The following is a 26413-nucleotide window of genomic DNA, read 5'->3' on the forward strand; positions in this document are numbered from 1 at the left end:
CCTTGAGAGCAAAGCCTTTTTTGGTATCCCCAGCACTTATCCCAGTACCTGGAATATAGTAAGTGCCTAATAAGTGCTTTTTGATTTGGCTTAATTCTTTGTGTTTGTATTCCCAGAGTTTAGAAAAGTGTAGTAGCTACACACAGCAGTCACTTAATAGATGCTTCCTTTTCATCAACTGAGGGCAAAATCTGCTTCTCTGTAACTTCTACCCACTGTATTCTATTCTGTCCTTTGGGGCCAACAAGTAAAACAAGGGTGCTTTCTCTTCTCTATGAAAGCCCTTCAAATGCTTGAAGACAGCTGTCATGCCCAATAAAAGCCTTATCTTTTTTGAGCTAAATTATCTTCCAGATCTTTAATTGATGCTTCTACGGCATAGTTAAGAAACCCTTCAGCATCCTAGTCCACTTCTTCTGGACAATGTTTATGCTTGTCAATAATAATGCCCAAAATGGAATATCATAGTTAAGATGTGGTATAATTACAACAAAACTATAATCTCCTTAATAATAGAAAGGATTTAGGGGCAGCTAGGTGGCACAGTGGATAGAGTACTGGCCCTGAAATCAGGAGGACCTGAGTTCAAATCTGGCCTCAGACCAAACACTTGACACTTACTAGCTGTGTGACCCTGGGCAAGTCACTTAACCCCAATTGCCACAAAAAAAATTAATAATAATAGAAAGGATTTTCATGTGAAAAATAAAAAATAATAAATGTGAGGCAGACAAATATAATGAGGGAAGGAGGGCTCTCAAGGATTTTACATAAAAAAAGTATAGATCAATAGATAAATCTCTAGATAGAGAGACCTATCTACATCACTATCACACGCATACAAGTATATATATACAGGCATACACATATATATGCAGATATGCACACAATTACACTGGCACATGCAGCTGTGGCACACTCTAGTCTTCTAACCTTGACCCTAGTTGTCTGACTCCAAATACAATGCTCCTTTCACAGCACTGTGATTGCCTCACATAAGCTTCACTGACTTCTACAACTACAGAATGTACCCTTAATCCCAGTCAGTCACCGGTCACCAAGAGATTGGAAAATAACAATCAAATGAATTGTTACTAGGGGGAAAATAACTTCAATACATTTCATTTTTTGTAATAATTTTCAATAATGTGATTGGTTTATGAAACTAAATTTAAATGAACCTTTGCCAGAGACAATCTTTGGGGTACTAAAGAAAAGGCTGCCATGTTGGAGATCCATCATCTCTCCCTTCAGTTTCTCTTCCATGACATCAATAAGAGCAAGTTCATCAGTTAAGCCCTAAAATACATAAAAAGTCAGTTACAAGGAATAACGTTCCCAACTAGATTTCCAGTTGGATAAGAATGTCCATATTTTCTGACATATAAACAAAGTTCTTTTTACACTTGCAAAACCAAAAATGGGCTATTCTATTACTTACATCTCAATGTGTTAAAAGCATATACATAAGCCAAAAATGACTTGTAACCTTGGAATTATAACAAATACTGATTTATCCTACCCCTACCTAAAGCCAGCATGGTCACTGAGTTTAAAATTAGGGAAAGTGCTCTCTGAAGAGCTCAACTAAGTTTTATAGCTGGCGGTAGATATTTAGTAACTATTTAGTATATATTTAGTAAATTAGTAATAATTTCTTAGTTGCTAAATCTAAAAACACCAATGTCAAGATTCCAGGTTGGGGTTCCCCAATTACTTGAAAAAGAATGAGGTTTAGGACTCTTACTTATATACCCACATTTTAAATCATTCTATTTACTTTTTTCACAATTTTTATATTTGATTTTTTATTTCAGGTGGCCAGTTTTATTTAAAAATTAATATTAGGTTCTAACACAAAGTGCTTCCCAAAATACACCCAAATAATTCACCGTGCAAAATTCATCCCCTCCCAAACAATTTATCAGTTGTTTACATAAAGAAGAGAAATGTCCTTTAATTAGAACATTTTGGTACAAACACTTGACAAGAATTTTGTTGCCTTTCCATGTTGCCTGTATTTATATTGTTGCAGTCACGTATGTTGTTCTTATGACTCTGCTTTGTTCATTCTATTATCACTTCGTACAAGTTACTTGATGTTTCTCTGAATACAAAGAGGTAGGGATCAACAGGATGATCAATTACTCCTCGCCAGTTAAAGTAACTGATATCATACTATACTCTGATACCTCAATGACAGCATGTCTCAATCAATTAATGACTAAGCACAAAGAAGTCCTTGAAAACCATGGGATATGGGGGGCAGCTAGGTGGCGCAGTGTATACAGCACCGGCCCTGAATTCAGGAGGACCCTAGTTCAAATCTGGTCTCAGACCAAACACTTGACACTTACTAGCTGCATGACCCTGGGCAAGTCACTTAACCCCAATTGCCAAAAATAAAAAGCTGCTATAAATGAAAACCATGGGCTATATTGGAGTGATATTGCATGGGAAGTGTGTTTGGACTGGCCCAGGAAAACTGATCATATCCTGTGGGTCATCTATAAATTATCAAGCTAGTTACAGAACTGAGATTTCAGCAAGTGGTACTCAAAGAGAGAGTAGTTCCAGTCAAGCCCCTGAGTTGTTGCTGGGGGGGGTGGGTGGGGTGGGGTGGGCGGTGGGGGGGGTGGGGGAGGAAAAAACTTCCTTCTTAGCTGTGGCCCTCCTATTTTCCCACCCCTTCTCCTTTGGCCAGAGGTGAACTTTTATGAACTTTGGAGGGTTTAAGGATTTGGACTTTTCCAACTGTTGTTCCAGTAGCATCTCCAGCTCTGCAGTTGCAGATAGTATGTCTACACTGGAAACCAAGAACAGACAAGACATAAGTCAGGCAGATCTGAAGCTCTACAAGGCACCAACAGAAAAGCTATACCATACCTGAGGTGAACTTCATGAAGGGGAAAAAGGACTTCCAGCAGCTTTGAGTTGTCCCTTTGCTACTTTAAGCTTGAGTCCAGAGAGGACTTGTGTTAGTATAGAATTCGTGCGGAAGAAATTTGGGGGAGAGGGGCAGAAGATGTCTTATATTAACTCTCCTTACTATAGCACCTTAGAAAATACCCCCTTTCTAACAGTAATTATTGGGCTTACTAATTAATATAAATGATAATTGATGGGAGCTTGTGAGCCATAGCATTAAAAAGACAACTCTCCAACCCTTCAAGGATAATCCTAGAGTCCAAAGGGGATGTAGTAGTCATGCTCTGGGAACCCAACTCTCCAGTGTGAGTGGGAAGAATAAGGTCCAAAGTATGTGTAATATGTACTTACATCACAGTAATAAATGACAGCATTTCATGCTCATCTAAGAGAGATCACACTAAGGTCACATGTTTTATTGACTTGTTGGTCAACAAGATGGCTGGTAGGTTGCACAGGCTAAGCAGCTGGGTGGGACACAGGGTGACTGATCCCAAAAAAGTGCTGAGTTCTGGCTGCACATGCTCAAAAAGGTAGAGACTGGGGATGGATCCTTTCTTAGTTAAGCACATCCAAGGCAATGAGTCTCCCAGAATGCAGAGACATATATGAAAAGCTCCTGTCTGTAGAGGATGCTAAGGATACAACCATATAAACTGTGACTTAAAAGGAACAAGTTATTCCTACATCAGAAGAGGAGATTGCTCAAAAAAAAAAAAGAAAAGATAGCTCAAAAAAAACCTGAACAAATAAACATTTATGGTGAGAATAAACACAATATTAATATGCAAATAAAAGTGAAATTGTAACTTTTTTTAAAAATCCACTTGGGATATATTAGACAACTGGGTAATCTCAATAGTGAATGGCTATGAACAATTTAGCGACTTTTCTTACATAATTCCCAATTGTTTTTTTTTTAAATTACATATTATTGTACCTTATCTTCCCACCATCATTCCAATAATCTGTTTTTCTATCTCTTAGTATCTTTGCAAGCTTGGAGTGAGGTGATATATTAGAACTAATTATTTTACTCTGTATTTCTTTATTAGTGATTATTTTTTTCAATTGCTTATTAATAGTTTCTCTTTCTTTCTTTCTTCCTAGGAGACTATTTGTGCCTTTTGAACACTTCTGCTGTGTAATGGCTCTTATTCTTACATATTTGTTTCAATTTCCTAAAGATTTTGGCTAACTTTGTAGGTTAGATATTTAATATAAAGCCTTTTTTCCAACTCCATATCTTTACTTCATTGATTTAATTTGTACAAAGGCTTTTGAAGTTTTATAAAAATGTATATAATCGATTTTATGTTTTACATTCTCTTGTCTCCTTTGGTTATGAGGTTCCCCCCCTATACCTGTAAACAAGAGATCAGAGATTTAGAGTTGGAACAGACTTAAAAAATATCTAGTGAGCCCCCCATTTTTAAGATAAAAGAAAATAAGGCCCAGAAAGATTAAATGACTAATCAAAAATATAATTTTACATATAAGCTTTATTTGCAAGAACTGGTGGGAAAATTTTAAAGTTTGGCTAAAATTAGTACCACCATGTTGTAACGCATACCAAAACAAATTTCAAATGGATAAATGATCTAAATACAAAAGCCATATTATAAAAAAAGTTTTATCATAGAATGGATGATAATAGATAATGCTAGCTCTTTGTTTTAGATAGATGTTTGATCACATTTCAGAAAGGTTCGTTTATTACTATGTTTTTTGGTATTTTTTTACATACATATCAAAGGAATTTTGTTGATGGTATTTTCTGATTCTATTGATAGTCATGATTTTTTAAAAATCATGTTACTATGAATATGAACTCTTACACGTATAATTTTCCTAACACTGACTAATACTTAGATTCTTGGTCACTGTTAATAATTATTTTATATACTGTGACCTTTTTACTAACATTTAATATTTTGCACCAATATTCACTAGTAATATTGGATATAATTTTCTTCCTCTGCTTTATCCCTAGTTTGGATATCAGGACCATATTTGGACGAGTAAAGGAGAGTTCAGAAAGGTGCCTTCTTTCTCAATTGTTGATATTATTCTTTATCTTTAAATGCTTGATGGAATTCATTTGTAAATCACTCTGGCCTAGAGCTTTCACCCATTTTGATCGTTTATTTATAGCTTATCATAAAATCACAGGATTATAGATTTAGAACTAGAATAAATCTTAGATGCTATGAGTCTGATTCCCTCATTTTACAGAGGAAACTAAGGCAGAAAGTTGAAGTCAACTGTTGAGGGTCACATGGCTAACAGTATTTGAGGTGGGATTTGAACCCAATTCTTCCTGACTTTTAGTCCAATGCTCTATTACATCATGCTACCTTTCACTGAATTTGCTCAATTTCTCCTTATGAAATTGGCTTGACTTCTTGACTTCTCTTTTCCCATTTTGCTAATTTTGGCATTTTACATTTTTATAGGTATAATCTACTTCTTTTAAGTTTTCAGTTTTGTTTTAATATAATGGTACACAGTAGATTCAGATAATTCTTTTAATTTCTCTGTTCACACTGATTTTGCTTTGTTCATTGTTTACTTTGGTCATTTTCTTTCCTCTCTTTTTGTCCAAATTAACTAATTGTTTATAATTTTGTTAAGTCTTTAAAAAAAACAATAAAACTTTAATCCCCAATAGATATGAGTAAGCAATTCTGTAAGGAATAAATCTAAACTATCAACAGCCATATGAAAAAAAATGCTTCGAGTCTAGTGACTTGAATTATAAATAGTGATAATTAGAGAAATGAAGATTAAAACAACTTCGATGTTTCACTTCATACCACTGAGACTGGCAAAAATGACCAAAAAGAAAATGATAACTGTTGAAGGAGCTCAAGGAGAACAGGTACACTAATATTCTGCTGGATGGAATTGTAAATTGGTCCAGCTATCCTAAAAAGCAATTTGAAACTATATCCAAGAAAGTCACTAACCTTGCATACCCTTTGATCCACAGATACCACTACTCAGCCTATAATCCAAATAAATTATAAAGAAATAAGAAAAGGATGCATTAACAATATCAACAATAACAATAATAGCTAGTATTTCACAAAGCACCTTACATCTACTGATCTCATTTAATTCTCATAACAATCCTGTAAGCTAAGTACTTTTACAGATGAGAAAAACTTTGAGAGAGGATCTTTTGCCTAGAGTCACAGAGATATATAAGTATCTGAGGCAGAATTCAGTCTGACAGGTCCAAGAGTACAGTTAATGCCAGGTTTTTGGAATGGCCTTTGAGACCCAGTCTAGTAATAGCTAAGACAAAGATGAATTCAGCACCTATGCTGAATTCAAATGCTATGCATTTGGAAGTAAACCCAATAGGGCAAATGCACAGAAACTGAAATGGTTTAAGGCAGAGTTATAAGCCACTCTACTTTGTACTCCTGTTCTTGCTGTATCTTCTCAATAATTTATTTTCTTAAAAGATAATTGATGGGGGCAGCTAGGTGGCAGTGGATAGAGCATCTGACCTGGAGTCAGGAGGCCCCAAGTTCAAATCTGGCCTCAGGCACTTGATACTTACTAGTTGTGTGATCCTGGGCAAGTCACTTAACCCCAACTGCCTCACCAAAAAACAAACAAACAAACAAAAAAAGATAACTGATAGTACTTGATTAAACCAAAGTAGGGAACAATCACTGGCAGCCAACAGAGAGTGTGTGTGTGAGTGTGTGTGTGTGTGTGTGTGTGTGTGTGTGTGAGTGTGTGTGTGTAGGCACACTGGAATGGAGGAATTGGGCTGATGGCATAAAGAATATACTCCAACTTTCCATGGATTCTAGGAATTCTCCTAGAATTCTGAGGGGTAGATATAGTTTTCTCAGCTCTGAAGAGTAAGTTAAGAGCTTCACAACATATGCTTATACGTTCTTTATTCCACACCCATTATACAAGGTAAAGTTCCACACAATATTTGCTTCCTCCTCTGCTCTATTAAATTTTGGCAATTATATATCTCATGTACTCCTTCCTTTCTCATCTTTTTTATTTTCAGAAATATTAATTCATGATGGGGGAAGAATATTGATGTAGAAGTTACTCTTTATCTTAACTCATGGGATACAGTCTTGCTCCATGCCCTTCTGTTCACCTCTCATCCATTTGGTCCACCACTCTTCAGAGCTAAGTCAGTTATCCACCCTGGATGTTATAGGGGGCCTATATATATCACCTTTTCCTGGAGTAGCAGGTGGTCCTGGGAATCACGAATCTTGCTAAAAGAAAGGCTCTCCTAAGATGCCCATTTCTTCCCAAAATGGTACCTGTTCTGGGACCCCCATGACACCCCAACCCCTCTATAGGAACACATCAAAGTCCCTTCTATCATTATCCCTTTTAGGGTGAGACCTACCTCCTACTCCCCCCATTCAAATTCCTGCTCTTAGAGTACTGTCTCCCATGGCCTCCCAGTAGGTAGAAGCAGAAGAAACCTTTTTCTTTTCCCTTAGGTCTCCCCTCACTATGCATATACACCTCCACAGCTGCTTACCCTCTGCAGTTAGGAGCTGAAGTTCAGTACTCTTCTTTGCTAGTATATATGTATGTGGGGGAGTGGTAGTGCTGGTGAAGGAAACTCAAATGAGATCAGCTTAACAATCCACATATTAAAAACAAATGATGGGGGCAGCTAGGTGGCGCAGTGGATAGAGCACCGGCCCTGAAGTCAGGAGGACCTGAGTTCAAATTCGGCCTCAGACCAAACACTTGACACTTACTGTGTGACCCTGGGCAAGTCACTTAACCCCAATTGCCTAAAAAAAAAAAATGATGAATGCCTAGACTATATAAGATGCTATTTGAAGGGCAGCTAATGAAATTGGTCTATCAATATATATCACGAACAGGCATACAGATGAACAATAAGTTCAGACTAGTGTTGAACAGGAAGAAAAGAACAGACTAGATTGCATTTTGGAAAGCATACAATACTTCCAATTATCCCAATCTGCTCCTTGATACAAAAATCCATTTTTCAATCCCAATATTATCTCAATGTTTCTGTATGGTTACAAATTGCCCATAAGTCCTAAAAAAATAAAAATTGCAAGTGACCAAAGTATTAGAGAGGTACTTGATGGGAATGAGGTTTCAGCACATTAAAAACTATGATTTGGGTACAAGACATGGAATAAATGAGAATAATGAGAATGAGCAAAATATTTTAAGACCTAAAGGTAAGACATTAGTGCAATTGAGTAGATCATGTATAATTAACAGAAAGATGTTAAGAACCACACACACACACACACACACACACACACACACACACACACACAGAAGACATGGATAAGTTTTGCTATGCAAAAAAGTGCCCATATTAACTATTATAGATCCACTGAAGTATAATTTCCCAGTGATTTCAAAACATCATTAATGAGATGTCAACAGATGAGATACATAAGGTACTTTAGCTTTAATTCACACACACACACACACACACACACACACACACACACACACACGTGCACACACACACGCATGCACTTATGAGAAATCACTGGGAAGCTCAGAAACTGATTATTTTTATATATATAATAACTTTGGTTAAGGTCAATCAATCAACAAGTATTAATTAAGCATCTTGTCGGTCAATAATCATTTTGTAATCCATTATGTGTTAGGCACTGTGCTAAGCACTGGGGACACAAAAAGAGGCAAAGGACAGTCCCTGCCTCAAGAAGCTCACAATCTAGTAGGAGAGACAACATGCAAACAAATATATACTAAGCAAGATATATAAATGAGAAATAATTAACAGAGGAAAGGCACTAGAATTAAGAGGTTGGAAAAGGTTTCCTGTTGAATTGGGACTTAGAGGAAGCCAGGGAAGTCGAAAGACAAAGACAAGAAGAGATAGCATTCCAGGCCTGGGGGACAGCCAAAGAAAATGCCTGAAACTAAGAAATAGACTGTCTTGTTTGTGGAAGAGCAAGGAAGTTAGTGTCATTGGATTAAAGAGTACATGCTGAGACACAAGGCATATGAGAACTGAAAAGGTAGGGAGACTGTGTTATGTAGAGCTTTGAATGCCAAACAGAGGATTTTATATTTGATTCTGGAGATGTCAGGAGGCCAACGGAGTATACTGAGTAGTGGGGTGACATGATCAAACATGCTCTTTAGGAAAATCATTTTAATGGCTAAATGAAGGAAGGACTGGGGTGGAAGGAGACTTGAAGAAGGCAAAACTACAGGGATATTACAATTATCCAGGCATGAAGTAATAAGGGCCTGCACTAGAGTGGTAACAATGTCAGAAGAGAGAAGAGGGCATATTCGAGATGTCATAAAGGGAAATCAACAGGCCTTGACAATAGATTTAATAAAAAGGGTGAGAGATAGTGAAAAGTCTAGAATGACTCCTAGGTTGCAAGCCTGAGGGAGTAGGAAGATGCTGCTGCCCTTGAGAGTAATAGGGAAGGTGGGAGGTGGGGAGGGTTTAGGGGAAAAGATGAGTTGTTTTGGAAATAAGTTTAAGATGCCTACAGGTCCTCCAGTTTGAGCTATCTGAATGGTAGCTGAATATTGGAGCTCTGCAGAGAGGCAGGGCAGAACACTTAGACCTGAGAATCACCAGCATAGGGATGGTAATTAGCCTTGAGGCTACATGTGGCCTACTAGGTCTTGGGTGTGGCCTTTTGACTGAGTCCAAGTTTTACAGAACAAATTCTTTTATTAAGGGGGATTTGTTCTGTGAGGTTAGGATTCAATCAAAGGGCCACACTTGAGGACCTAGAAGGCCACATGTGGCCTCAAAGCTGCACCCTTGCATAAGTGCTGATGAGCTCAACAAATGAAATAGCACCGAGAAAAAAAAAAAGTGAGCCCATGGCAAAACCCTGTGGAATATCTGCTATATTCCAGGCTCTCTGATAGGGCACTGGGGATACAAACACAAAGAATCAAACAATCCTCAAACAACCCCTCTTTCAGGGATTGGAAATAATTCCTTTCCCCCTATACCACAGCTTCCCTAAGCTTTACTCTTTTATTTTATAATAAATGAGTCAATCAATAAAGACTTAAGTGCTTACTATAAGCCAGGCACTGTGTTAAGAACTGCAATACTGAAAGGCAAAACAAGGTCCCAGTCCTCAAAATCATATTTTCAGAGTTAGGACAAAACAGATAAACAACTCTGTACATCCAAGGTATATGGTGTAGATAATCTCAAGGGTAAGGCACTAGCAGTGGAAAAGGCCTCTAGCAGAAGGTGGGATTTGAGCTGAGTCTTGAAAGAAGCCAGGAAACTTAAGAGGCAGAGGTGAAAGGGCAGAGTATTGTAAACACGGGGGAGAAGAGGCACATAAAGGACTTCTGAAAAATTTCCTCAAGTCACAATTTAATTTTATACCAATGACCTAATGTTTATTTTATGGTAAATTAAGCTTAGTTCAGTCATAAGCATAGATGGACTTTGGTTTAAGCAATAACTCAAACTATGAAAAAGACTTATTTACAAAACAGAAACTGGAAGCCATCTAATATTTAAAAATCTCATTTGTACTCCACTTTTCAGGTGGAATGTAAAAGTGTTTGGCTTTTTCCTCCCTTCAAGTTGATTGGGTTATTTTTTTTCTATTGTATTTTCATTTATTTTAATATTTCCCTAATCACTTTTTTTGGAGTTATTCTCCTCCATTTTATTCTATGTGCTAACCAAACTGGATTACTTTCTGCCATCCTGAACATATATTTACATACATCCTGAACATACATACATACATACTTTTCTCTTCTTTGCCTTTAGTCATGTTGTTTCTTATGTCTGAAATGTCCTCTTCCTTCTTTGCTTTTTTTTAAACAATTTATTTTGTTTTCAACATTCACTTCCATAAGATTAGTTTTAAATTTCCTCCCCTTCCTTCTCTTCACTCCGCCCACTCCAAGACAGCATGCAATCTGATATAAGCTTTACTTATACATTCATATTAAGCATATTTTCCCATTAGTCATGATGTAAAGAACAATTAGAACTAATGGGAGGAACCACAAGAATGAACCAATAAAACAAAACAACAAAGGAAAAGGAGAGCAAACAGCATGTTTCTATCTGCATTCAGCCTCCATAGCTCTTTCTCTGGATGTGGATAGCATTATCCATCATGAGTCTTCTGAAGTTGCCTTAGATCTTTGCATTTCTGAGAAGAGCGAAGTCTATTGAAGTCAGTCATCACACAGTGTGCTGTTACTGTGTACAATGTGTTCCTGGTTCTGCTCACTTCACTCAGCATCAGTCCATACAAGTCTTTCCAGGTTTTTTCTGGAGTCCACCTGCCCATCACTTCTTATGGAACCATAATATTCCATCACATTCTTATACCACAACTTGTTCAGCCATTCCCCAATTGATAGGCATCCCCTCAATTTCCAATTCTTTGCCACCACAAAAAGAGCTGCTATAAATATTTTTTGTACATGTGGGTCTTTTTCCCATTTTATGATCTCTTTGGGAATAAAACCCTAGAAATGGTATTGCTGGGTCAAAAGGCATGCACATTTTTTATAGCCCTTTGGGCATAGTTCCAAATTGCTCTCCAGAATGGTTGAATCATTTCACAACTCCATCAACAATGCATTAGTGTTCCAATTTTCCCACATCTTCTCCAACATTTATCATTTTCCTGTTTCATCATGTTGGCCAATCTAATAAATAGATGTGATGTGGTACCTCAGAGTTGTTTTGATTTGCATTTCTCTAATCAACAGTGATTTAGAACATTTTTTCATATGACTAGCTAGCTTTAATTTCTTCCTCTGAAAACTGCCTGTTCATATCCTTTGACCATTTCTCAACTGGGGAATGACTTATATTCTTATAAATTTGACTCAGTTCTCTACATATTTCAGAAATGAGGCCTTTATCAGAGACACTGATTGTAAAAATTTTTTCCCAGTTTTCTGTTTCCCTCCTAATCTTGGATGCATTGGCTTTGTTTATACAAAAACTTTTCAATTTAATGTAATCAAAATTGTCCATTTTGCATTTTCTAATGTTCTCTATCTCTTGTTTGGTCATAAATTCTTCCCTTCTCCATAGATCTGAAAGGTAAACTATTCTTTGCTGTCCTAGTTTGCTTATAGTATCAGTCTTTATATCTAAATCCTGTACTCATTTTGACTTTATCTTGCTATAGGGCGTAAGATGTTGGTCTATGTCCAGCTTCTGTCATAGTTTTCCCAACAGTTTTTGTTAAATAGTGATTTCTTAACCCAGAAGCTGGAGTCTTTAGATTTATCAAATAGATTAGTACAGTCACTGACTGTTGTGTCTTGCATACCTAACATATTCCACTGATCCACCACTCTATTTCTCAGCCAGTAGTTTTGATGATTGCTGTTTTGTAATACAATTTAAGATCTGGTACAGCTAGGCTACCTTCCTTTGCATTTCTTTTCATTGGTTCCCTTGACATTCTGGATCTTTTATTCTTCCAGATGAACTTTATGTTTTCTAGCTCTATAAAATAATTTTTGGTAGTCTGATTGGTATGGCACTTGAATAAGTAAATTAATTTAGGTAGAATTGTCATTTTTATTATATTTGCTTGGCCTACTCATGAGCAAATGATATTTTTCTAATTATTTAGATCTGACTTTGTGTGAAAAGTGTTTTGTAATTGTGTTCATATAGTTCCTGGTTTTGTTTTGGCAGGTAGACTCCCAAATATTTTATGTCTACAGTAATTTTAAATGGAATTTCTTTCTATCTCTTGCTGCTGGGCTTGGTTAGTAATATGTACAAACGCTGATGATTTGTGGGGGTTTATTTTACATCTTGCAACTCTGCTAAAGTTGTTTATTATTTCAAGTAATTTTTTACTTTATTCTCTAGGATTCTAAGTATGCCATCACATCATCTGCAAAGAGTGATAGCTTTGTTTCTTCTTTGCCTATTCTATTTCCTTCAATTTCATTTTCTTCTCTAATTGCTACAGCTAACATTTCTAGCACAATATTGAATAACAGCAGTGATGATGGACATCCCTGTTTCACCCCCTATCTTACTGGACTTCTAGCTTATCCCCCTTACATATAATGCTTGCTGATGGTTTTTCATAGATGCTATCTATCATTTTAAGGAAGACTCCATTTATTCCTGTGCTCTCTCATGGTTTTAATAGGAATGGGTGTCATATTTTGTCAAATATTTTTTCTGTATCTATTGAGAAAATCATATGTTTTTTGTTAGTTTTGTTGTTGGTATGGTCAATTATGCTGATAGTTTTCTTAATACTGAACCAGCCCTGCATTCCTGGTATAAATCCTACCTGGTCACAGTGTATTATCCTCTAGATAAGTTGTTGCAATCTCTTTGCTAATATTTTATTTAAATTTTTGCATCTATATTCATTAGGGAGATTGGTCTGTAATTTTCCTTCTCTGTTTTGGCTCTTCCCAGTTTAGGTATCAGCACATTTGTATCATAAAAAGAATTTGGTAGGACTCTTCACCTATTTTCATAAATAATTTATTAGCATTGGAATTAGCTGTTCTTTAAATGTTTGATAGAATTCACTTGTAAATCTGTCTGGCCCTGGATATTTTTTCCTTAGGGAATTCATTGATGGCTTGCTTGTTCAATTTCTTTTTCTGAAAGAGGTTGCAAAGGGCAGCTATGTGGGGTAGTGGATAGAGCACCAGCCCTGGATTCAGGAGGACCTGAGTTCAAATCTCCCCTCAGACACATAACACTTACTAGCTGTGTGACCCTGGGCAAGTCGCTTAACACTACTGCCTACCCCAAAAAAATGAAATGGGGTTGTGTAAATATTTTATTTCCTCTTCCATTAATCTAGGCAATTTATACTTTTGTAAATATTCATCCATTTCACCAAGATTATCAAATTTATTGGCATACAGATGAGCAAAGTAGCTTCTAATGATTATTTTGATTTCTTCTTCATTGGTGGTGAATTCACCCTTTTCATTTTTGATGCTGGTAAGTTGGCTTACTTCTTTTTTTAATCAAATTAACCAAAGGTTTATTTATCTTATTGGTTTTTTTCATAAAACCAGCTCTTAGTTTTATTAGTTTAATAGTTTTCTTAATTTCAATCTTATTAATCTCTATGGTTTTCAGAATTTCTAACTTGGTATGTAATTGGAAATTTTTGATTTGTTCTTTTTCTAGCTTTTTTAGTTGCATGCCCAATATACTGATCTCTTCTTCCTCTATTTTATTCATGAAAGTATTTGGAGATATAAAGCTTCCCTTAAGGACTGCTTTTGTTGCATTCCATAAGTTTTGGTATGTTGTCTCATTATTGTCATTCTCTTGAATGAAATTATTGTTTCTATGATTTGTTGTTTGGCCTACTCATTCTCCAGGATTATTTTGTTTCCAATGAATTTTTAGTCTATCTTTCCACGGCCCTTTATTACATGTAATTTTTATTGCATCATGATCTGAAAAGGATGCATTTAATATTTCTGCCTTTCTGCATTGGATTGTGAGGTTTTTATGCCCTAGTACATGGTCAATTTTTGTGTAGGTGCCATGTACCACTGCGAAAAAAGTTATTTTTAAAAAGTAACTTGTCACAATATAGACTTCTGGCCAGCCAATCATCAAATGACCCAGCTGCTGCTGCCAATCAACTTTAGCCTGATTCAGCAAATCGAATAACATAGAAGTCAGTTGTCACAAACTATTTATAAAGTGAAACTGGGCTGAGTCACATTTTCCCCATGTTTCCTCTTTTCTCTTCACTCTTCTCTGCCTCCCTTTGCTACTATATATTCTCCTTCCTGTTTTCCCCCTTCCCCTCATCTCAGTCTTTCAGGATATTTCTTTTATACATTCAATAAGCATTTATTAAGTGTTTACTATTTGTCAGTCACTGTGCTACATATGAGGCTCTGTGGATAAAAATATAAATTTGAAATCGTCTCTGCCTTCAAGGAGTTCATATTTTATTGGGAGAAACAATACATACATGTAAGCACAGACAAAAGATATACAAGGTAATGGGATAAGGGAAGGGGAGAGGACACTTGTACCTGCTGAGGTGAGGGGGTTGCAGAGGTTTCAAGTAGAAGGTTGTATTTGCATTGTGTTAAAAGAAACAAGATCCTGTAGGGCAGAAGAAAGAGGTAGAGTGTATCCAGGCATAGGGGGAGTTCAATGCAAAGAGAGGAGTTGTATGTATTGTGTGGTACGAACTGCAAGAAAGCCAGTTTGTCTAGATCACGAAGTACATGAAAGAGAGTAATGTGTAGTTAAGGCTAGAAAGATAGTTTGGGGCCAGGTTATAAAAGGCTTAAATACCAAAGAGAGTTTATATTTGATCCTAGAAGCGATAGGGAACTACTTGAACTTGAACAGGAGGATAACATGGTGTGGTAAGCTGCTGCCAAGCCTGCACACATTACCTCAGATGACTAGGGAGTGCAATGGATAAAGCATTGGGCATGGAGTCAGAAAGATTTAAATTCAAATCTGACCTCAGACACTTACTAGCTGTGTGACCCTGGGCAAGTCACTTAGTTTTCTGTCTCCCTCAGTGTCCCCAACTGTAAAATGGAATTAACACACCTATCTCTCAGGGTTGTTGTGAGGATTAAATGAGATGACATTTGTAAAGTGCTTAGCAGAGTACCTGGCACATAGAAAGCACTTAATAAATACTTACTTCCTTTCTTCCTTCATTGCCTAGATTTAATCAGGCCCTAAAATGCAGGAAGAATTTCAAGGGAGAAGTGAAGGAGCTAAGATTACAAGCTGTGCGAGAATTAGGGGACACTACTAGACAGTATCCTGCAATAGAGGCAGCCAAGTTATTTACTACCTAATTGAAAGCTTGTAAGGGTGAAGTAGCCCCTGGCTTTCCCATTAACAGATAACAAAACACCTCCCCAAGGAGCACACAATGCCTTCTGCCACCTGTCAAGCCCTTCACTCCCACCCCGAATGTTGTAAGAGAAAACAGGAAACGAGGAAAGGCCATGGCACTCAAATGAACAGAACCAGAACGAACAACCCATATCCTCACAAACTACATAAATCTTAGACTTCTTTGTTTGTGTCAGGTCAGTCATTTATATCACTCCACTACTTGAGATTAGGATGGTTGGATAGTTGCCCAAGGCTGGTGGTCATGTCTCTACTTGAGAAAAATCACTCTGGCAAATGCGTAGAAGATGAATTGGATGAACTGGAAGAGAACTGAAACTGAGAGATCAATCAGACTATTAGGTAAGCTTATAGAGAATATGACTGAGATCTTGATTCTGAAGGAGGTAGATGGGATTTATCTCCTTTCTCCCTCTTATACTCCCTCCAAAGATGGCTATACATAAGAATGTGTATTTATCTAGGTAATCCTGAGACTGAATATCAAGCCCCTAGCTGCCACTTCTACTTTCTGTCTCTTTCCTTGAACACAAATACCTGAACAATTAAGAAAGGGATTTATAGCCTTGCTACCATGTTAGCTCAACAGGTCCCCAGTCAAGTGCTGGTTGCACAGTGGGAAAAGATTTTTCCAAACTGTACCACTTCACAAAAAAAAAAAGCACTACTCTGAGAACCCTATAGCAGAAAGACTAAAGAGCCCAACAACAGCACTTCTGGGGCTATATCCCAAAGAGATCATAATAATGGGAAAAGGACTCATGTGTACAAAAATATTCATAGCAGCAATTTTTGTGGTGGCAAAGAATTGGAAATTGAGAGGATACCCATCCATTGGGGAATGGCTGAGCAAGTTGTGGTAAATGAATGTAATGGAATACTATGGTGCTATAAGAAATGATGAGCAGGCTGACTTCAGAAAAACCTGGAAAGACTTGCATGGTCTGATGCTGAGTGAAGTGAGCAGAGCCAAGAGAATGTTGTACACAGTAACAGCCACATTGTGCAATGACTAATATTGATAAACTTAACTCTTCCCAGCAATACAAGGATCCAAGACATCTCCAGAGGCCTTGTGATGGAAAGTGCTATCCACATCCAAAGAAAGAACTATGGAAGTTGAATCGCTATTTTTTTTTCTCTTCTGTTGAGTTTTGTTTCCTGTTTCTGATGGCTCCTCCTGTTGGTTTTGGTTTTTACTTCCAGCGTCACTAATGTGAAAATATGTTTAATAGTAATGTAAATGTATAGTCTATATCAGATTGTGGACCGTCTTAGGGAGGGTGAGGGGGAGGAAGAGGGACAAAGATTTTGAACTCAGGAGCATATGGAAGTGCTTGTTGATAGATCAAAATAAATTAATAAAATTTTAAAAAAAGAAAAAAAAAGAAAGACTAAAGAGAGCCATGTTATTCCCTGATTGATCAAGAAAAATGGCTCTTGTGACATGCTTAAACAGTGCAGATCCTAGTTAAATATAAAATAGCAATCTTAGATGTGTTAGCAATCCCACAAAGCTGCCTTTACTTTTCCAGAGGAATATCACAAGTGTAGCAGGTTTTTTTGAGATGTTCTTCTATAATAACCGATGTTCTTTTCTTTTGGGGGAGGGCAGAAGCGTAGGGTTATGTTCAAGGAACACCTCTGGTGTGAGAGCTACCGATCCCTTTCCAGGGCTGCTTTCCACCTTTGGTCTTCACCTGATTACCCAAGTCTCACCTGTGACTCTAAGAAGCTGTAGTGGCCACACCCCAGTAAACTGTTTCAGCAAATGGGTTAAACCAGGTTGAGTGAGACCAACCTGTTAATGAGTTAGGGGGGTGTCTACCTTAAGTATGCGAAGACTTCCCTTGATGAAATGGGCAGATGATTATAATTTGTTCCAAAGGACACAAAGGTGGCTGAAACAGGTACTGAGGGGTCACCAGTGGAAAAACTTCAGGAAGCACTGCTGTAGAGCACTTAGAGGTTGGTTAGATATCAAAGACACCAAGATCATCCACTGCATCTCAAGCCATCATGACTTTGCCTTGCCACTAGACTTTTGATGACTTTGGAAGAGAGAGTGAGGCCAACATCTTTGAGTAACTCTGCCTCACTTAAATCCAATTCATGCTCAAATCAAAAAGACATCACCCATACCATTTTATCATTTTTACCTATCTCAAAGTCCTGTGGCAACAGGCAAGTGACGAAGCAGTAGATGCGGATACACTGGGAGCTGTGGTCACAACCCTTCAAAAAGGCAGCCCAAGCCACAGGTTCATCTTCTCAATGGAAGCAGCAGTAGAATTCAGCAGTCCCCTGGGTGTCTAAGCAGCCTTTTTTAAAGATCACACTGCTCACTTCCTGGTGTAAGGAAGGTGCTAGAAAAACTGTCTGCTTTACCAAACCCTGGCTTGCTTACCTCGGAAGTAGGGGTCCCACCCTGTAGTTGAAACACACACACAAAAAATACACTTTTGCAGAGATGATTCCACTCACTATCAGTATACAACATGAAATCCAATGAATCTAAAAGATGAACAGCTCTTGTTGCTAGAGAGCTCAACAGGTATCAAATCCAAATACCAGCCCTGAGTGAAATGAGGATAGCAAATAAAGGCCAGCTTACCAAAGCTGGAGCTGGATACACCTTTTTCTGGAGTGGTCTCAGTGAAGGGGAGCGCCATGAAGTTGGCACAGGTTTTGTAATAAAAACTAATCTAGTCAACAAGCTTGTATGCCTACCAAAAGGAGTGAACAGACTCACAATAACAAGACTGCCACTTGCAAAGCACCATGCTAACCATCATCAGTGTGCATGCTACCATCATGACGAACCCCGATGAGGTCAAAGGAAAATTTTATGAAGACCTGGAGACTCTCATCATCAATGTGCTGAAAGACGACAAGCTTATAATTCTAGGTGACTTTAAAGTAAGAGTAGGCACGGACTACCAGACATGGCAGGGAGTCCTTGGGAGCAATGGAGTTGGAAACAGCAAGAGCAATGGCTACTTACTACTGAAGACCTGTGCATCTCCTGACCTTCTTATCATCAAAATTTCTGTTTACCTAAACAGAATAAAACTTGATGGATGCACCCTCACAGCAAACACTGGCATTTAATAGGCTATGTCATTATAAGAAGAGAGACAGGATGTGAGAGTGAGGAAAGCAATGTGCAGAGTGATAAACTGATCATAGACTTTTATCCTCCCCAAGCTAAATGTTTATAACCGACAAAAGCGGTGGCCCAAAGGAAAGTCAACTCCCAGAAGACTTCATGTCAACAAATTAGAGTGCTTCTCCAAGCAGAAATAGTTCATTTCCAAATTGGAGGAAAAGCTGAGCCAATATATGATTGGCAACAGTGCAACAGAAAAGGAATAGCTTTCAGAAATTTGGTGTATAGCACTGCATGTATTCACCTGGGTCAGAACACTCACAAACATCAAGATTGGTTTGATGAAAACAATGGAGAAATTCATAAATAGATAAACAACAAATAGAACTCCACAGGATTTACCAGCGGGATAGTTAATTGGTCTCTAACTCCATCTATAACTCCATGAAAAATAAAATACAAGTGAAGCTTAGAGAGATGCAGGTTTCTTGGCTCAGTAAGAAGACAGATAAAATTTATGCTGACAGTAACAATCCAAAGCACTTTTATAATGCCCTGAGGTTATTTATGGGTGCATTTCAACTACTCAGTGCTAATAGAGCCACATTAATGATAAGGACATGATCTGAAGAGATGGGCTGAACACTTTCATAGCTTTTTAACACACCATCATCAACCAATGCTAAAGCCACTGACTGTCTACCTCAGATTGAAGTCAATCCCTCTCTAGCTGAATTTCCAACTTAAGAAGGTTTTGAAAGCCATTAGGCTCCTCTCCTATGGCAAAGTGCTGAGATTTACAAGGCAGGGGGGGTCCACTGCTCACATAAAAGCTGATTGAAATTTTCCAGGTTATATGGTAAGAGGAGATTATCCCCCCAGAATTTCAAGGATGCCTACACTGTCCATTTCTACATAAAGGTAAAGGAAATAGATTGTCCTGTGATAATCACAGGGCTCTGGGGCAGGGGAGAGGAGGGAGATGGTCTCTCTTAGTCATTGCTGGCCAGATTCTTGCCAGAGTCCTCCTTAATAGAGTGACTGATCCATCACCTGGAAGATGGTCATCTGTCTGAGAGCCAGTGTGACTTCAGAAAGAGCCTGGGAACTGTCAAGATGGTGTCTGCTGCCCAACAACTCCAGGAGAAATACAAGGAATAAAACAGAGGTCTATACACAACATTCATTAATCTGACCAAAACCTTTGATACTGTCAGTCATGATGGGTTGTGGAAAATTATGTCAAAATTTGGTTGCCCAGGAAGTTCATCAGTATTGTATGTCAATTTCATGATGGCATGCTTGCCTGGGTTCTGGATGCTCTCAAGCTTTCCCAGTCACCAAAGGAGTGAAGCAGGGCTATGTGCTTGCTCCTATGTTTTAGCATGTTTTCAGCAATGTTGTCAGATTCCTTCAATGAAGACAAAAACAACATCAAGGTCAATTACCATACTGATGGTAAATTTTTTTAACTTGAAAGGGCTATAAGCCAAGACTAAAGTGGACAGAAAGTTGGTGTGTGATTTTTTTATTAGCAGATGACTGTGCATTCAATGCAGCTTCTGAGGCTGAGATGCAACAAAGTATGGATCTACTCTCTGCTCCTTATACTAATTTTGGCCTAACAATTAACACCAAGAAAGCAGACGTTCTCCATCAGCCAGCACTGCACCATCTATACATGGAACTATCAGTGACAGCAAATGGAGAAATTTTGAATGCTGTGGTTAAGTTTACTTACCTTGACAGTATATTTTCTAGGGATGTACATATAGATGACGAGGTTGACACATGTACTGTCAGAGCTATCTCAGTGTTTGGGAGGCTCCAGAAGTACATGCTTGAGAGAAGAAGTATTAGGCTGCCTACCAAAGTGAAGGTCTACAATACTGTTGTGCTAAGCCCATTGTGGTATGCCTGTGAAACATGAACAGTATACCAGTGCAATGCTAGAAAACTGAACCACTTCCCTTTGAATTGTCTTAGGAAGATTCTGAAAATCACCTGGCAAGATCCTTTCTTAAGCTAAACTGCCAAGCATTCAAATTCTACTGTGGAGAGGACAACTCCAATGAACTAGACACACTGTTTGAATGCCAAACATACATTTGCCTAAAAGACTAGAACTCATGCAAGGCAGGTACTCACATAATGGTCAGGAGAAGTAATACAAGAACATTCTCAAGGTATCTCTGAAGAACCTTGGAGTCAATTGTGTGACATGGGAGACAATGGCATGGCCCAGCATGGTGTGCCAGAATTAAAGAAGGTGCTGTGCTCTATGAATAAGGCAGAATTGCAGTAGTTCAAAAGAAATGTGAGATAGGCCAATTTAGAGACATCTTTATCCCAAATCATCATACAAACTAGTTGTGCCTGACCTGTGGTAGAGCCTTCCAAGCTTATATTGGTGTGATCAGATAGGATACACTATACCTTTATATCATGATGTCGTTTTGGTCCTCTTTGAGAACAAAGGACAACCCCCAACCAATCTTTTGGATCTTTTTTTTTAAATTCCACTTTATTTTTATTTTTAGTTTCAGATTCTCTCCCTCTTTCTACTCCTCCCTCAGCCATGGAGAAGGCAAGAAATGATCTTCTGAATGTTTAAGGATTTTCTGCGGTAGAGGAAATTAACAATGTTAACTTAACACAAATACAGTACCTTTTCTAGAAGGGATCCAGTTACCTGATTTTGAGAAGACCCAAGAAATGCACCTTAACTAGGTCTGTTTTAGAGATTCCCCCAGTTATTTCAGGGTGAGGGCAATAAGCCTGAGAAAAAGTCTAATTCCATTCTTTTAGGTCAGGCTTCCTCAGAATGAACCCCCTTTAAGTACAAACCTGGAGTTCCTTCTGAGAGGGGGTCTCTTGGCCACAAAACCTTTTGGTAAATCACATGAACACTCCTGAAGATACTGTATCTAACCTTATCACCGTCAACATTTATCAAGTGCCATCTCTTGTGCCACTTTATTTCACGCTAGGTCTATCACTTACCCTCATTAAGATACTGATGGCACATGCCATGCCAACTGCACCAACCCCAACAATGGTGACCTTATTTTGAGCAGATGTCTCTTCTTTAAAAAAATTCTCAATTAGCTTTTCTTTGACTGTTGCCATTTTGGAAATCTGAAAAGGAGATTTCAGGTAATTTTGAGCAGTAGACATTAAACAGTATCAGTGAATTGTCATCAACATTTTAAACTTTTAACCATCCAATATATTAATATCAATAATTGTTTAAAATCCATGTTATCCACAGGTATAAAAAATCCAAGATATCTAAAGATATGTGGAAGAACAAAACAATGGGAAAACAAGCAAAAAAAAAAAAGAGAAGCTAACCAGGTCAGAGGGGTAAACTAATGTTTAGTCAATTTGAAGACAATTGTGGGTCTATTCATCTTTTCTCTGAAAATTTTACTTTAATATCCCTCAAGTTCTTCCCCTCTGCCTTTCTCATCCTTCCTACTGCAACCACCCCAGAATAATTATGTCTCCTAACTGATCAGTCTCTTTCTTTTTACACTCCATCCTTCCCAAAACTGCCAAAGTAATCTCCTTCACACCCTATTGTGGTTCCAGTGACTCCCACTGCCTAATAATAACATTTTATTAGCTGGGAGTACAACTGTGGTGTTGAAGGTCCTCCACTACCCAGCATCCCCCTATCTCTCCAGCCTTATTTTACAATATTTCCTTTTATTGACTCTGCTGGGGAGCCAGGCCGGACTATCTGTCCCAGCTTCTACCTGAATGGGATTCCCCCGTCGTTTGTAAGCTGTGTCTCATCAAACTGTGAGCTCCTTCCAGGCAGGGGCTGGTTTGGGGTTTGGGGGGGGGGGTTTGGGGGAGGGGCGATTGTCTTTGAATCCCCAGCATCTGGCCAAATGCCTGGTATACGGTAGGCACTTAATAAGTGCCGGTTGGCAACGCCTTGCCGTTTCTCTCACTTTCATCACAGTTTTATTTCTGTGAGCGGAGCCTTTCCCCGCCCAATCCCTCGCAGGCCCTTCGCGGCCAGGCCTGTCACGGGTCTTGCACACAGAAGGCGCCCAAAAGACTCGGGCTGAAGGGAAACAGGTCCCATTTCCCCCTTGCTCACCCTCACCCTCGGGGCTTCTCTCCCTCACACTCGGGGCGGTCAGCTACGGACCTCGCGACACCAACCGAGGGGCCGGTTTAACGGACCAACCCGGCGCAGAAGACCTTCGACGAGGACCGTTACCCGCCCCAAGCCACTCTGCTCACGCATGCGCACAGCCCTGGGCTGCCGCCTTCCCAAGCCCGACTGCGCTTGCGCAAAAACCATGCCGTTGATAACTATGGAACTAATGCCGGGAGGGGAGGGGCTTCGAAACTGGTCTGGAGCTCGAGTAACTTTAATGAGAAAGCACGGCGGGGCGGTGCGCCTGCGCAACAGGGAGCCGCAAGGAGCTTGTGAGGAAGGCTCATGTTTTCTAGCTGTGGAGCTCCACGTGCGGATGGTAGCCATTGCCACATTCCCCCGAAAGGCAGGAATATTTTGAGAGCCCCATCATCTGCAGCCTGGGTACAGTGAGAGCCCCTGGTGTGCCTCCGCGTGTTAGGAGGCAGCCTAAAGAATTAATGTTTTGGGGCAGGTAGGTGGCACAGTGGATAGAGCTCTGGCCTTGGAGTCAGGAGGACCTGAGTGCAAATTCGACCTCAGCTACTTGATACTTACTAGCTGTGTGACCCTGAGCAAGTCATTTAACTTCGATTGCATCACTGAAAAAAAAAAGAATTACTCTATGTCACACTACCTTTATCTGTGAATTGGAGATACTTATTTACTTTATTGGGTTGTTAAGCTAAAATGAGATTGGAGAGGGAAAAGCGCTTTGGAAATCTGAACTACATTAAAAGAGAATCTTAGAACCTTCTCCTCCTTTAAAGCAGAGCCTAGAGAATGTAATGGAGTATTATTCCTCCATAATAAATGAAGAGATAGTTTCAAAGAAAGCTGCATAGGCTTAAATGAACTACTGTGGAGAGAAGCGAGCAGAACAATTTAACTACAACAGGGAAAAAATAAGCCACTTTGAAAGATTTAAGAACCACAATGATGATTGAGCTGATGATGAGGCCAGATGCTAAGTCCCGACCAGAGTGGTGTAGCGTTCTGGGAGCAGAATGAGGAGCGTAGTTTTGGACTTGGCCAGCGTTGGGATTTGTTCTGTTTGACTATGCGTGTTGGTTACGAGGGTTAGGTTTGGTTTTTCAGCATGGATTAAGGAGGAAGGAATTGGTCAGGAGAAGGGAGGCTAGAGGTAGTTTTTCCTAAAGAGAAAGAAAAGTGTCATTTGAATCTTTTTTTTTAAAGAATGCGCAGAAGAAGACCTAAGAAAGGCTAAGAGAAATCACAGACAGGATGGTTTTGAAAGTTACGTGTTGAATTTATACATACTTGAAAAGCAAGCTGTATGTAACATTTGCACTTTCATGTATGATCTTTTTTGTTTTGTACGTTTGGAAGGGCTTTGTTTTTATTTGATGTTTGATAAGTTCAGAATTAAAAAGAAAATCCACATCTCAGGTACCACTTCCTAGAATATGCCTTTCTTAAAACCCCTAATTGTTGGAGCTATCTTTCACTTTAAATTTTTTTGTTTTTTAGGCAGGTGAGGTTAAGTGACTTGCCCAGGGTCACACAGCTAGCAAGTGTTAAGTGTTTGGTCTGAGGTCGGATGTGAACTCAGGTCCTCCTGACTCCAGGGCCGGTGCTCTACCCATTGTGCCACCTACCTGCCCCCACTTTAAATTTTATATGTGATTAAAATGCCTGGAGAGCAAGAACTGTATTTTGGGGTTGTTTCTGTTTGTTTGTTTATTTGCTTGTTTGTTTTTTTGGTCTTAGAACTCAAACTCAGAATTCAAATAACTTGGAAAAAGTTTGAGCATAATGCATATTCCAGAGTATGGATGATGTGAACTTTTAAATTTTTGTTATCTTTTGTTTTTATATCACCTTCATTTTCCAATGTAGTCTTCTCTGCCCTCAAATAGCCATCCCTTATAACAAAGAAGAAAAAAATCAACAAAACTAGCCAAAATATCAGAGTCAGACAATATACCCATAATGTCCTCACCTCCAAAAAGAAGAATAAGAGGTATATTTTCCTACCTCTTCTTTGGGGCCCAGTTGATCCTTTTTTAGCACTGTGTTGAGTTGTTAGTATTTTGTTATTCTTTCCATTTACATTGTTATAGTCCTTGTGTGTATCATTTTCCTAGTTCTGTTTCCTTTACTTCTAATCAGGTGGACTTGAATTTTTAGCAAAGTGACAAATATGACCTCACAGGTACCATTGATTCTCAGTAGGATAGTACTTGATTGAAATATCATGTAAGCATATCCTTTGTTCAAAAGAAACACATTTTAAACTTTGTGGATTAAAAAATATTTTACAGGAGCCCTAGAATTAGTGTCAAGAAGGACCCATCTCTATCTGCTTTGCTAAGAGAAGGAAGCACCCTGTTAAAAAAATAACACAAACCAGATTCTAAATAATAATAATAATGCTTCAGAAAATAATGCTTTATTGGGTAATGAAATTTGGTCCAAAAGGTAAGGTGATAACCAGGAAGACACTGACTCACAGGAAAGAAGAACTTCTGGTTCTAGAAGAAAAGACATCCTAAAAGAGACAAAACTATCTACCGGAAGTTCAAAACAAAATAACAGCAACCAGATAGCAAAGAAGAATATTAAACTCCAAAAGAAATCAAGAAAATGAAGATGCTCAAATTTTGTAAATAGTAAAAAATAATTTTAAGGCAATTACCCCCTGCCTATCAAAAAGATATAATTGTTATAGAAGTGAAAAAAAAAATAAGGATAGAAAAAATAGGATTAGAAAGTAACTTTAGGTGAAAATATATGGATGTTTTAAAATATTTCATGATTTCTTGTCACAAATTTTCAAGATGTTTTGTAAATAGTTCAGTAAATGTCATGTTCCAGGCAATGATTTCCTTATGTAAACTTCAGTATGCTAATTTATCCTTTTGCCAGTAATGAGATCTAAGACAAATCTTTTTTAACATGTGTTTATGGCAAGGTAAAGGTTTGGGCTTTTTTAAGCACATGTAAACTTTTTTTTGTTATGAACTGTTTTTCTTCATAACCCAGGGGGCGGGGAGAATAAAGAAGAATGTATCTATGTGAAAATCCTTGAACCCAAGAGAAAGAGGAATGTTTAGAAGAATTTTAAGTGAAGATAGAGAAAAGGAGAAATGATGGCCTTTTCAAGAATGTTATAGACCACTTTATCAGATGAAAAAAATGGGTGATAGAGTTCATGGAACTCTAGATCACAAAACTAACATTTAGACAAATAGTGAAAGATGTCAGCTTCTTGGACATCTGCTGGGAAACTCAATCCATTAAATCCAGAGAATCTGATCTTTATTGTGGTGCTGTGGGAAAAGAATGGGTGTCC

The 26413-nt window shown here is 38.3% G+C and overlaps 1 protein-coding gene across 5 annotated transcripts in view; it reads right to left on the bottom strand.

Annotated features, from left to right (window-relative positions):
* The window catches only part of LOC110221102 (L-lactate dehydrogenase A chain-like), a 41777-nt gene extending 18557 nt beyond the window's left edge, over positions 1–23220 (bottom strand). For 2 of the 5 annotated variants that reach the window (XM_021005492.2, XM_078148084.1), the window contains exons 1-3: positions 23107–23220; positions 21945–22079; positions 1182–1299 (exon numbers count right to left, since the gene is read on the bottom strand). In XM_021005492.2, coding sequence (XP_020861151.2) covers positions 1182–1299; positions 21945–22079; positions 23107–23205 — 352 coding nt within the window. In that variant the 5' untranslated portion in view covers positions 23206–23220. The other 3 variants (XM_021005494.2, XM_021005493.2, XM_021005495.2) reach the window with 3 other exon arrangements.
* Positions 23221–26413: the final 3193 nt, after the last annotated feature.

Source organism: Phascolarctos cinereus, unplaced genomic scaffold (assembly GCF_003287225.1).
Source record: "Phascolarctos cinereus isolate Bilbo 61053 unplaced genomic scaffold, phaCin_HiC Scaffold_9;HRSCAF=440, whole genome shotgun sequence".
Taxonomy (NCBI): domain Eukaryota; kingdom Metazoa; phylum Chordata; class Mammalia; order Diprotodontia; family Phascolarctidae; genus Phascolarctos; species Phascolarctos cinereus.